Consider the following 14488-nt stretch of genomic DNA (forward strand, 5'->3'; position numbering starts at 1 on the left):
TAACAAGTTAATCATTAATCTTACATTTAAGTAAAGGAATACTGAAAACTACAACCTAAGAAGAAATATAGAAACTTAAGTCTGAATTTCTTTTTTTTTTTTTTTAATTTATTTAAAAGTCATAAATAACAGTGGTTTCAACTTTATGACATAACTAATCCTTTCCTGAACAAGATAGAGAGTACATTACCAGCTCTGGAAGGACTTCAAGTAAAGCTCAAGTTGATAATACTACTTAAATTCTTGGCTGGTCCAAGGATTCCATTCACATTTTACGAAAATGGACGTGTTTTCCCCAGTTGCCATATATCATTTCTCTGTTACATAAAGCAGTTATGTCTGTATCCCCAAGGTCATGAAAAAGATTCTTAGCAGCATCAAACAGGACTGACCTGTTTCATAGTCCGTTTTTTTTTTTTTTCTTCTTTTTCCCCTCTTGTACACAAGCACAGCAGCAAATGAATTCCCATAAAATCACAGGAGAAAAAACAAAACAAAAACCTTAATGGCACTGCTTATTTGCAGAGACTTTTACATATGTTTCCTAGTGTCCATGTTTTCAGTTCTGTACATGGGGGAAAAGAAAACACCACAAAAACCTGTTTGCAAACACAGCTGTAGCAGTCTACAAACATTTCATACAATTTTACACAAGGATTCAGTAAACAATCAACATTTATAAATATTTGCTCTTTCAAAAATTAGTTTTTGAAGAAAATACATATTTGGCTTGCACACAATTTTAGTGCATTTTAAAATGGTCAGGCTGAATGACAAAACCTTGGTCCATTTTTAGTACTTGCCCTTATCTATATGATTTACCTAGTAAACAAATACAAAATGTGGTGGCTTTCTGTTAAAATGCTTAAAAACAACCTATTTAAGAGCAGGGGTCCATGGTATGAGACCATATTAAAATCCAGTTTCTTTTACTAGCAATTTGTATTAAATTTAAAGAGATATGGGTATTTTAAGTTGAAGATTGTTTATGCTGCTGTCCTGTGAATCCAGATGCTTTAGCCAAAGTAAGTTTTTAAGTGAATGAAGGGCCTGTATTGCAATTTAACAGTGCTTCATATCCCTCATGATTCTTGTTGGGTCCTCTTCTGTGAGGCTTTTCCCTGAGTCATATATTTATTGGAAAGGCTGCCTGAGATTGGGGGGGAAAAAAAAGCATCACACTTTAAAGGTTTAAAGGTTTCAAATAATATTAAAAAAAAAAAAACACAGACATAAAGCAAATGAAACAACCAGACAGGAGGAAAATACCGTTAAGTCAAACTACAAAGAAATCACACACAGATCAACTTTATAACATCAGCTCCTGGAGAACAGTAGGAAATACTAAAATAGAAACAAGGAAGACTTTTTTTTTTCCAACTAAACACCTAATGTCAAACTGCTTTGTGCTTTAAATCCCCAAACTTAGATTTGAAAGAGTCTTGCAATTCAAACAGGAAGTACTATCCCCACCCCACAAAAAACTGAGACTCTAATGAGGTACTTAATAGCAGTTTAGTCTTCAGAAGTTTGTGAATACTACTCAAATCCCCCTTCAGGTGCCCCAGAAGAGACTTATATATATTTCCTGGAAAAAGAAAACAAACAAGCTGCTAAATGGTTTGCAGTCGCATTCAAAACTCAAGTTAAAAAAAAAAAAAAAAGCAGTTGCTTTTAAAATCTTCATTGTACCAGTTAATAAGTTAAGTGTGTGAAATTACTGTAAGGAAGCTGCAGCGGCAACCATGCATCTAACACAACGCACAAAACATCTCTGATCCAGAGAGAGTACATAAAGGCCTTTATGTCATCATCTGACTGCTACTTGTAAGTGTAATTTTAACTTTCTTGCATTTTGGCAGCTCAGACAAAGGATGTGCTTTCATAGTCTCTCCTAAGTTAGCTGATCATATGGAATTCTAGACGATTACTCTGAGGAAGCCTCACAAGAAAGTGCTCCACATGTCGTCCCTGAAGAGAAACACAGAACCCCATGTATGCCAAAACAGAGGGAGAGAAGAGAAAGATTGATAAAAACACCATATCCTTCTGCAAAATAAATCTATCAGAGTTAAATAAAGAACAAATGGCTGACAGAATTAACATGCCTTATGTGTTCTGCTCCCGAAACACAACTGAGAAAAAATGCACATTTCCAGCTTGAAAAAAAAAAACTGTTTTCACTTCAGAATTATCTAGCAACCTGTCCAGACTACTGCTGCGTTCAGCAAATTGGGCAGAGTTCCCGTTAGGACTGATGGAGAAAGCAAGTTAAAAATGCATGCTTTTACACAGAAGTTCTGAATTGAAATTAAGACATACAAACCTGACTGGGGACTCAAAAATACTTTTCCTTTTTGTTTCTTTTTTTCTTCATGTATAAGCATTCCCTATAAATAACACATATGTATTGATGAACGAACAAAACTGAATTATAACAATAACCCCCCACCCCCAAAGGTTCTCCTCGAAAGCTTAAGTAAAGCTATTTTTAGTTACTTTGCATGGGCTTCAGAATATTTAAAGATAAAAAGATCCAGGAAAAGGAACATATAGTGTTTACCTGATTTAATCGACCACCATGTTTGGCAACAGTTGGTAAAGAAGGGGATCCACACAATGCTTCCAGCTTTGATCCTCCTGAAAAGGTCATCATATAACCAAGATTTACTAATTTGAAACTAGTTTCCATTTCAGGTTTCATAACATAAAAAAAAATACATAGATACTTGCATCTACTTTCATAGCACAGAAAACACGTGACATTGCTATTTTCCTCCATTTCATAATATGGAAAGTGGGCACAATGAAATGAGATGCATCTATAGATAAGCATCTAAGGAATCTTCTCCCAGATCTACAGAGAAAGACTGGGATCTTCAGAGAACAAATGAAGACATGGGGTTAAGAGAATTGTCCAAAGTCCCATAGAATGTTTGTAGCACAGCAAGGAACAAAAATCAGATCTTCTGGGTCTGCTCCTTCTTAGTCTTCTACTCAACTACAGAGAACACTTCAGGCACTAAGCAAGCAAAAAACAAAAGCCCAACCTAGATCAATTCTCCTCCTCTTCAAATTCAAATATAGTAATTCACAAAATACCCATCATTCCCATCAGTGACTACAGAACAGTCAGACATACTGACTTTCACCACAGCAAAACTCAACATGATGGCAAATTAAATGGTAGCAAGAAATGCTCAAAGATAAAGAAACTCAAAAGTTAAGTTTAAACTTGACATGCACCTTCAAAACATCAGAAGCTGGATGGCCTTACTTTATAAACATCTTTTTTGTCCACCTAATACTTCTAGTGGTTTATCAAATGAAGAATACTTCCAAATACCCTGAAAGTTCTGGATATATTTGCAACCATTTTCCTCCCACTTCCAGTATTTTGCTAGTACAGTCTTATGCCCTCTTCTGCTAAATACAGCTGATTAAGAAGAGTCTCCTTATCTGAGCTAGAAGGAACATTTTTGCTAATAGAGAAAAGCTGGTTTGAAATTATGTTTATGCAACAGATTCCTGTTTTTTACTTTAAAATGTCAAGGACTGAGCAATCGGTAGAGCATTTTTTCTATAGTATGAATTTAAATGCTCTTAGGTTTACGTAAGGGAAAACTGTAATACTGTGTTCCTTTGGAAGCTAGCTGAAAGTACCATTCATCATCTTAAAAAGTTTCATTTTTATTACAGAGTGATTTTCATTTCAACACAGATGATAAGAAATCTGTCTAATCTGAAGGATGACTTAGATACTGCTTAGCAGTTCACTGTTTTGTTCAAGTCTGTCGGTAAAGATCTCGGTGTGGGGCCCTTTTGTAATTTTTTTTTTTTTTAACTCAAAGTTACAATTTCACTCCAGGAAAAAAGACAGATTAAAGAGGAACATTCTTTATTTTATTTCATTCACAGTATTTTATCTGAGCAATTTCTTTTATTTAGTGACCTTATGGTCACTAAATATTTTGTGTATGGGAAGATGATGGGAAGAGCTATAGGCTACCTTTTACTGATATTTCAGTGCACCAAAATAGAAGCTGTAATTTGAAATGTTAGCAAACTCTTATGTAGAGAGGACAATGAAAGCAATTTCAACACACACTCTACTCTTTCTTCTACTTCCATCTTACCTGCTAAGAGAAACCATGTCACATCTCAGGATACGGCAGAGTTTTGAAACGTGAGGAAGAGAAAACTGACCAAGTGTGACTACATTTTTAAAACCTGAGACAGCATTAATGTGATGTCATTCAAAGCAAAAATCTTTATCCATTAGTCAACACTGCTAAAAATTCCCAAACAATAAGTTGTGCTTAAGCTACTCAGGTTGATCAGCTTCATACCTGCAGCTGCTTTATACTGTGGGCACTCCTTTTTGATATGACCTTCTCTTCCACAGATGAAACAACGTTTTTCTCTTAACTCTCTGTCTTCCAGACGCTTCCACTTCTCTGCTGATTGCCTGGGACTCTTTTCTCTTCCAGTTTCCACTATTCCCCTTGTTGGTTTGCTCTTTGGAGGTGTAAATGGATGCAACTTTCCCTCTTTCACTGAGCTCTCTTTTTCTGTTGTTTTATTCTGGGTTTCTTTGTCCTCTTTGCTTTTTTTCTCTTTGTTTTCTGGGTACCTCTGGTTTTTGCTATCTTCATAATCACGTCGCCGCCTTACTCTGCAAGAGGAAAAGGCTACAGAGTTCATACACCTTATATACATACATGGAGGAAAAAAACCACAAGCATTGCATATGGACAATAAATGTATTTAATATATTTCCTCAGACGGTCAAATAAGGTTAACTCCTTTGACTCTCCTAACAAACAGTCCTATACTGATATAAAATACATTTAATGATTTAACTTTGCGATTAGATTACAGTACAGGTGAAAAGCTAATAATTATATCTCAAAAACATAAAAATGTCTGTAGGAAGATCTGCGTGCTGCAGCTTTAAAGACAGTGGAAGAAACACCAAGCAAAATGCTAACAGATAAAAATAGGGTATCAATTTCTTACTTGTACAATTTTATCAGAAATCTAGCTTCCTTCCTTCCCAAACTGTCTACATTCACAGTATCTCTAAAAATCTGGGAGAAGATTCTAATGTTCAAAGTGACTTAAAGTGTCGCCTATTAGTGAGGACCCAGGTATCGTTACTGGGTTTATTTAACTTTTTATCTATGACATGGAGAAAGAGCAATCAGTGAAACTTCTGGGTCTGAAGATGACAATAAGCTCATTTGTTCCCACAGATGCAGCACTAATGGCAAGCAACTGGAAGAAACTAAAAAAACTGAATGACTCAAAATGATGGCAGACAAGTGTCAACATAGATAAATTGTGAATAATGCATCCTGGTAAAAATACTCTAAATCATGTCCATACAATGTTGAACTTGGAGCTGGCAATTAGAGCTAAGAAAAGACATCTTGGAAAAATTTTAAAGAAATCTCTCAAAAAAAAATAATCAACTAACTGACAAACAGTACTGGCCAAAAAGGTTAATGTTTATCATCAGATGAAACACTAAGAACAAGGGAAAGGGGACTTTTTTTTTTCTTTTTTTTTTTTAAACTACGTAAAACCATGGTGTACCAATATCTGAGTACTGCATGTTGATCTGGTCTCAATCCTTTAAGAAGGAAGTAGTGGAGTTAGAGAAGGCACAGAGAAAGGCAGCTAAAATGAACGGAGCAACTGTCTAAAGAGGAAATATTAAAAAAGGCCATGGCGCAAACTTGGAAAGAAGCTAGAAGGAAAGAAGCACAATCATGGCTTACAAACCCATGAAGGCAGTATCATTACTGAATAAACCCTACAATGCTATGCCTATGAAATGTTCATGAAACTAAAATGAGTTTGGTTTAAAAGAGGTAAAAGAAGGTAGTACAAGTTTACACAGCATTTAGCATACTTCTGGAACTAGTTAGCAACGAAGGTAAACAGGAGAATCAGGTTCAGAAAAAACACTTAAAAAGATAAAATTGTAAATAACTCCAGTCCACAAATGAGGACTACCAGAGCAGGTGCATGCTGTATCATCTCTTATTCAGCAACTGGAGATGATGGTGGAATATAAGAGAAGAGATTCCAGAAGACAGCCAACTAGAGTGCCTTCTGTAAACAGCACGTCCTATTTGAAGTGTCTGGACAGAGGACTCAGAGATGTATTGACTTTTGCTCTAATGCTGTATAGAATATATCAGCATGTGTGCAGCTTTAGCATTCCTATTCTAATCTTCCTTCTAAACAAACCTAAGGAAATGTTGCACACAGATCCCAGAACTACACTCACTTTCTTCTCAAGGGACAATCTTTCATGAAGTGGCCAATTTTACCACAAATTCTGCAGCATCTGTCATTTGGTGCCAATTCTCCTTCTGTGAGTACTTCTGGATCAAAGAAGTACTCCTGAAAAAAAAAAAAATAAAAAAAGATGCATTTAAATTGCAAATCCATACACTTGGCGATCAAAACAGATAAGCAAATGTTGAACTACAGTAGGAGTTATGGAAAAGTATAAACCTTTTGTGTGCAGCTGAACTCCTGAAAAACCTGGTGAGATTAACTGTCCACTGCTGCCTCTTCTTCACAGGCAGCCTGCCAACTACCAAGTCTGCAAGTTCTTTTTAAAAACGCAGTCTTAAAGAAAGGTAAGCTGTTTTTGACAGAGACTAAAATGTTGAAAAATCTGCACAATGAATATCTGTTTATTAGTATTCTGCATGCATCCACATTTTATACAACATGAAAGCAGTATATAATAATGCTTTTTAATGCATTATTATGCTTAATGATTTATTATATTTATAATAAATAATATTTATTAATATTATTATTAATGTTTTATTATTATGATCTATTATAATGCTTAATGATTTATTAGAGAACTGTAGACATTTAGAAGAGAAAATAAGGAGACTGTAACCATGTTCCCACAAGCGATAATTTATACATCCAAGAGCATGTACATACTTCTCTTAGAAGCAGCTTACCATTTTTGATGGATATTCTTTAGGAAATATTTTTACAGGAGTACCAAATACCCTTCTGCCATTAATAAAAGCCTTCATTATAAAATTTGTCACTAGGGAAACAAAAAAGAGAAAACATTGTGAAAACACCAAGCAAGCCAGTAAAATAAGATTTAAGACAAGATCGTCACTTTGTACACAAACTTGTCAACAGGAAACTCACTTTTTCTAGATAATCCAGCTCCAAGATTGTGGTTCAAATCAAAGGGATCTGTATAGAGAGTATTATAGACATTATTGAAGTCCAGGGCAAGATCAGCAATATATGTATACACACATGGATAAGCCAAGGCAGCTATTTCCCAATAAAAAGAATTTTTTTTCCCAATGAAAAGAAAAAGTTCATGGACACAGGATCACAGCAGTCCATCTCTAAAGTGACTTAAGTATCCTGGAGTGCATTAAGCACAGTACAGCTAGACAGTCAAGGAAAGTGATTATCCTGCTCTGCTCTGCACTGGTGCAGCCTCACCTTAAGTGACGCACCCAGTTTTGGGTGCACAATACAAGAGGGCATAAAACTATTAGAGAGTGTTCGAAGGAGGGCAACAAAGATGGTGAAGGACCTAGAGGAAATGACATATGAGGAGCAGCCGAGGTGCCTTGGTTTGTTCAGCCCAGAGCAGAGCAGGCTGAGGGGAGGCCTCATGGCAGCCTGCAGCTCCCTCACGAGGGGAGCGGAGGGGCAGGCGCTGAGCTCCGCTCTCTGGGGACAGCGACAGGACCCGAGGGGACGGCATGGAGCTGGGACAGGGGAGGGTCAGGCTGGGTGTGAGGGAAAGGTTCTGCACCCAGAGGTGGTCGGGTACTGGGACAGGCTCCCCAGTACAGTAGTCATGGCACCAAGCCTGCCAAAGTTCAAGAAGCATTTGGATACTGTCAGACGTATGGTTTGACTTTGGGGTGGTCGTGTGTGGAGCCATGAATTTGACTTGATCCTTGTGGGTTTCTTCCAACTTGGGATATTCTACAATACTATGAAAGAGTAAGTTGTATGTGGGGGTAAGACAGAAGTTCTTATCATGAAAGTCATATAGGCCAGAAAATGGCTTAGGGAACACTTCTGAAATGTATCACTTTATTTTCTTGATCGAGACCTTGGTATTAGCAGTGTAATACATAAACAGCATTAAATCAGTTATTCAAATATGGACTCTGCAAAAATTAGTGTTAGTGAGAAAATCTCCAGGCATGAAGTCTGCTTTGTAGCTTCTTTGCAGATAGAAAAAAAGAAAAACTTTTAGCAATACTGAAACTCAATGGGAATTTTTATACAAAGACTTTAAAACATGAAGAAACAGCAACTTGCAATCTAGTAACAGAAAAATAAGCAAGCCATGTGGAAAGATCATTTTTTTCATGTGGACATGAAAGCAATTCCACATGTGTACATTATGTGCTTTTACCTTCAATTACAATGTATTTGGAGGTCCACTGCTTCTTGAAAGTTGTAAGCAGATTCTTTCTCCTAATGCAGATGACATGCTCTTTAAAATCAAATTCTTCGGTGTAAAAACGGAGAAGTCCCAGCCAAAGCTGCCCAACAGATTCAGTGTTTTTGCCAAAGTCAGGCCAAACGTCTGGCTGAAAACGACAGGAATATTTTCAATACTTACATTAGGCAGAATAACATTGTAAATTGGAAACTCCAACAATGCAAGCTTTGTTCTATAAAGAAACATGATTCAGTTACTCCAGAATACTTCCCTTCCCTTCACAGTTGGTATTAATAGACAAATATTGATTTTAAAGTGGTGTGTTTTTTAAACATTAACAATTAAAGTGTAGAATTAATAATATTTCTAACATTAGATTTTGCCTGTTTTCCAAAAGAAGTATTAATTCACTTTAAGTGCTCACTTAATACAAAACTATTCAACAGATTTAACCAACTATTGCCAAATATGTAGCTTATACTTGAAGGAATTCTCTACCCAGTAATACAGCACATCCAGCAACTAATCATGATTAACACCTTAAAGTAATTTCTTTTAAATCTATTTTTTCAGAATATGCAGGGTTGTTTTTTTTTTGGTGTTTTTGCTGTTGTTGTATAGATGCTTGCATTACTGAGTTGAATACAATTGACCACATTCCTAAAGCTTCACGTTGGGATTTTCAAAGGAATAGCTACTCCAGTTACATTTCTTTATTCAACCACCATATTTGAGGATGTTTCTTAAACTGAATTCTTTTTCATGTGCAGAGCTACAGGTAGCACCATTTCAAATTCACCTTTCTGATTTACTCACCAACTCTTCTATCTTATCAAAGAAATAAACGTTCCAACCATCAACTAAAATTTCAGGCTTTTTTGGTTCTTTGTAGATCTGAAAAGATAGTATTAAACTCATTAGAAGAGCCCTTAAGATTCAGCACTGACATTCTTCTGGTCAATACTGTGTACAGATACTCATTTCTTTTGATACACTATACCTCTTGAAGAACAGGGATGACTGGTGGATTTCTCTGTTGAAGAAAATAAAGCACCATAAGAGTATACGCATAAGAAGAAAGGCTACCTCGAGATGCATCTCCTATGTCACACATCTAGAAAAAGAAACAAATTACATCTTTTGTGATTGTTATCTCTTGCTGCAGGCATTACTGCTTCTAGAATGTCAGAAACAAACTCACCTTTGTGAAGACTTTCATTGTGTAACACAAAAATTTTACTCTAGGATCAATGGCTGAATATGATGACAGGAGTCTCGTATTATGTAAGGCCTATGAAAATAATAAAGTCATGTAAAAAATACAGAAGCTCTGAAGAAATGAGGGAATAAGCTGAGAACACAAAATTTTTTTAAGTCAAGAGAGTAAAAGTCAATGAACGATTCAGAGCACTGCAGACTGAGTTCACATGTGTATATGCATACTTCTTCCATTCTAATTTATTTAAAAATAATCAGTTTGTCCACAAAAAGTCTACAGAGTAGCGTGTTCAACAAACACAGATGAAGCCCTGTGTAGTAAAGTGTATATTGAGAAAGGAAGCATACGACAATGAGGTTATCACCTGATCTGTTAAAAAGCTGACAAACCACCTTCATCTGCTCTGAAGTGGTATAAAGCAGCATTCACAGAACAGTATTACAGAAAGGGAAGAATTCATCTACTACTCCATTTTCCAACTATTTGGTAAAAAGTACGATCATGAACTAAAAGATTTCATTTCAGACTGTGAGAGCGATCAACTGACCCATCTGGACGTGTAACTTCAAAAACAGACTTGCAGACTTACTTATGGGTTGAAGTATCCTCCTCAAGACTCCCCTTGGGCTCAAACAGAAGCTTCATAAAGTTTAATGTTTCACTCTAAAACTTACTTTCCTTTGATGCTGCAAGGAACTGGCTACTGAAGTACAGAGATATTGAAATAAACAAGACTTGTTTAAAATATTCAGCCAAGGTCTTTTTTTCTGAAGCTGGATTCTAAATCACTGTCCCAGGTCTTAAAGGTTAGGCAAGAGCTGCGATGGGAAGTGAGGGATGGGGAAGCTGAAGTTGTATTAATTTGTCTTTCTGATTTACGGAAAGAATTAAACACCTAAAACTCTACTGCTTATTCTTACTGAGTAACTAATATATTGTCTTATAGATGTCACAATTCTAAAGTCTCAGTTGTGCAATTGACTGCACTCAGTTAAAACAAAACAAAACAAAAAAAATCCCTTGGCTTATCAATCTAAAACAGAAATAGGTAACTGGAAACAGTTGACTATTGAACCTCAACAAAGCTATCATTCTATTGTCAAGAAGCAGCCCCACATTTTACTGTTAAAAAGCAGATCACCTTACCAGAGTGTTATATAAACTGATGTCTACTTCAAGACCACTTCTGACATGGAAAAATTTGACAATTGGGACTTTAGCTGTTGTTATAGGCAAGACATTTCTGAGACCTAGGAAGAAATGTTTAATTACTACATGGCTGCAATACAGTCATAACAGTATGGAATGCTTTACAACTAAGCCCAGCTATAGTAAGAATGCTACAAAATCAAATCTTACTTGATACCAAAATTTGTATTACTTACATTTTAACAATGACTTTAGGCATTTGTTAAACACTATGAATATACTATATACATTATATCCAAATACACATATGCCCCCCAATAAAACAAAGATCAGTCTAAATGTAACAAAAATAAACTTAAGAGATCAGAGTTACAGTTTACTCCACTTATATTAAAGTCCTTTAAGATAAATCAAAACAAGCAAAACAAAATAGTATTTTCTTGTAGATTGAGCAGAATATCTTGTGTAAGCTTGTATTAGACTACCTTTTACCATTACCTTGTTAGGCACTGAACATACAACATAACTGCTAGCTTGAAGTCTCAAACTTAAGGCTTGTTCTTATGCATTTAAGTTATGAATCTAATATCTGTCCAATTCAGATGCAGTTTTAAAACACTGTAACCTTAAAACCTGCATGTGCAAATAAATCCAAATAGCTACAATATATACTCTTACTAATACTAACTTCATCGGTACAGTTTTATACTAACGATTTTCCATCTACAGTGCTGCAGAACTTTATCACATCAATTGAAGTCACAAACAGAACCGCTTATTTTAATATTCAAGAGTTACCTGACTGTTTCTTGAGAACTTTTGCTAAATCTTCAATGATTCTGATGCAATCAAGTCCCTAAGACATTAAAAAAAGAAAAAGTCAAAACGGAAATATCTGCTACAAGTATTTCAGACGAGCCTTTTATTACTTGCTATTTAAGCTTAAAGCTGCTTAAGATAAAGTTGCTTAAGTTTAAATGAGCTTAAACGATAATTGAGTTCCGTATCTCAACACTAGACAGTAACCCAACACAGGCTTTTTTAAAGTTTTTGTTAGGCATGAAAGGAGATTTATGTCCTTTTCCATTGTCTTCCATTTCTAGTTGTTCATGCTACAAAGCGTGTTATTTGCACAGCAAAGTTTTGCTAGTGCATAATTCAGAAGAAAACTGACTACCAAGAGAAGTTCTTGAACTCATGCCTAGACCAATACCAAAAAAATGAATCATCTACTTTTGTGCCACCTACTAGTGTTCTATTCTAATCTGAAAAACTTTCACAAAACCATAAATTTGCTACAATATATGTACAATATAAACAAAGTTGTGCATTTATTAGAAAAACAGCAAAATCTTGTCAAGCTACCTCAGCTGTTTCCAGCCCATCCATTGTCATACAGATATCAAGGTCACTTTGTTTGAAGCCAAAGCCATTTTTTGAGGAACCAAACAAATTCAGCTTTGTTCCTGTAAAAGATATGATGGATTATAATCACGTTGACACAGAATCTCAAACTATATATAGCCTTCAAACCACTGTATGCTTTTTAATATGTTTTAATACACTGTTTTTCTATGGCACTTCAAAATTTATTTCTTATCAACCTGGAAAAAAATATCAATTTTTATTGGTTCAAAAGAGAAGTCTGACAGATTCAGAAACAAATTAGGTGGTCCTGGAGCTATATGATCAGCATGCAGGCATAGGCTGAAATCTTACTAAAATATGCAAGATTGCTCTCTGTAAGAAAACTTCATAATAAGGGACCCGTCTGTCAACATATTAGGCTCCAGCAAAAAAAAAAAAAAAAAAAATTCTGTGAATTTTTAAAGACTATGAACTGAATTCCAAGGTGCTAAATAAAAAAATCCAGAAACAAAATAATAGTTTCAAGCAAATATGGTCTGAAGACAGGTCAGAATTTTAAAATATTTCAAAATCAATAACTTTTGGTAGGGACAATATGGATCAGACTCTCTTGGCCCTGTATATAATTTTTAAATATATTTATACACACTCACAGACTAATATATATATATGTATGTAAGTGCATATAGATAGATAGATATACGCAGTGTTTGAGGTATTACCATCTTTTCCATGTCTTAGTAATCAAAATATAAAAAAATATAAAATCAAAGAGAAGTGCTGAAACAAACGGAAACACGTTCATAAACTAAAATATTGTTTTTTAGCCTTGGAATTAGGAATCCTAAGAGGGTTCTTAAAGACTATAAAAAGCTTATTGTTGTTGTATAAATAAGAAGCCTAGTTAATGAATGCAGCTAAACCACCTATCATAAAACTGTTCTACTATTACTTTGATTTTCTCCTTAGCTTGTCATTGTTCGTTGCTACTGTTGTATTTATGACTCAGTCCAAGAAGGCTTAAAACAAAACCTGTGTGGTCTTGTTTTTCTTTAATAAAAAATAAACAAGAACTGACATAGTTTGAGCCTGTCTTGTTTGTTCAAAGAAATAAAATTCGTGTTAACAGGAAGGGAGTCCAGGGCATGATAGACAACACTGAGATATTAAGCTGCACTAGTTAATGGCTATTTTAATGAAAAATAACAGAAATTAATGTAATGACATATAGTAGTGCTAAGCAGCAATACAGATGTTCAATACTAAAATGTTTATTATGATGGTATGATAGGTTTTCTTGGAAAACACTCAATTATGAACTTACCAAAGTATGAATATAAAGCTTGAACTACCTAATTACCTGGGAATTCCAGTCTAATGAAGTTTTCCAAGTTTTGTCGTATATATTCCCGAGCCTGATCCTCTACAGTATTTGGTGCAAAATCCTCTTAAAAATAAACAAACAAAAAACAGTTAAGGTAAACTGATCTGTAGAAAGTGTCAATGGCAAAGATTCAAATGAAAAAGTGAGGGGCACACAGCAGGGAGGAGAGAAGAGCAAGAGAAGATTCAAGTGTGAAGGAAAAAGCGAGGATGAAGAAGAAGAGAAATACCTGTTCAAAGAAAAACATTAATTAGACAAATAATGCATTTTGTCAGGTCAGAAATGGTGAGAGAGAAAGGAGGAAAGTTGGGTCACTCTGAAAAGAATAGAAGTGGAGAAGTGTTATAAAACAGTATACTTCTAGACCATTGAAGAAGACCACTGAAGACTTCTAGAACATTGAAGTCTTTGCTTGCTAAGAACCATTACTTGAATGGTTTATTTGGAAGCATCAGACAAAAGATTCCACCCCAAACTAAACTCTTAGATTTATATTAAGATGCCTGAGTAATTAGACAGTGTGTGGAAGTATTTTGTATTTCTCCAGATACACACTCTAGATACAGTCCTATTGTAGCCTTACAAATCTTACGAAGTATATCCGTAAGAGTTGGATGCAGTGTGGCAAATAAACTGGTCTCCATAATAACAACATTAGCCTGTGGTTATTACATTGGTTTTTACAATTCTTTTCTTCCCCACAATATGCAAAGGAAAAAACTTACGATAACATTGGACACAAACTTGATCTAGAATAACTGAAAATTTGGGTGTCAGCGGTGGCAGTGGGTCTAGCTCAATTTTCTTGAAGTCTTCTGGACAATCCCTCTTTAAGTGACCTTCCCGTTTGCACAAGCTACACACTACTGTAGGAGACTGCATGAACAGAAAGCAA

The 14488-nt window shown here is 35.3% G+C and overlaps 1 protein-coding gene across 6 annotated transcripts in view; it reads right to left on the minus strand.

Annotated features, from left to right (window-relative positions):
* Window positions 1-86: 86 nt before the first annotated feature.
* TUT7 (terminal uridylyl transferase 7) overlaps window positions 87-14488 on the minus strand; it is a 35206-nt gene continuing 20804 nt past the window's right edge. For 3 of the 6 annotated variants that reach the window (XM_080572628.1, XM_080572626.1, XM_080572627.1), the window contains exons 14-28: window positions 14319-14469; window positions 13570-13656; window positions 12207-12307; window positions 11640-11697; window positions 10839-10942; window positions 9675-9764; window positions 9474-9587; window positions 9290-9367; window positions 8444-8621; window positions 7201-7248; window positions 6999-7090; window positions 6299-6414; window positions 4350-4675; window positions 2564-2640; window positions 1978-2390 (exon numbers count right to left, since the gene is read on the minus strand). In XM_080572628.1, the coding sequence (XP_080428754.1) occupies window positions 2196-2390; window positions 2564-2640; window positions 4350-4675; window positions 6299-6414; window positions 6999-7090; window positions 7201-7248; window positions 8444-8621; window positions 9290-9367; window positions 9474-9587; window positions 9675-9764; window positions 10839-10942; window positions 11640-11697; window positions 12207-12307; window positions 13570-13656; window positions 14319-14469 (1815 nt within the window). In that variant the 3' untranslated portion in view covers window positions 1978-2195. The other 3 variants (XM_080572630.1, XM_080572629.1, XM_080572631.1) reach the window with 3 other exon arrangements.

The sequence above is a fragment of the Anser brachyrhynchus genome (genome assembly GCF_964034855.1).
Source record: "Anser brachyrhynchus genome assembly, chromosome: Z".
Classification (NCBI taxonomy): domain Eukaryota; kingdom Metazoa; phylum Chordata; class Aves; order Anseriformes; family Anatidae; genus Anser; species Anser brachyrhynchus.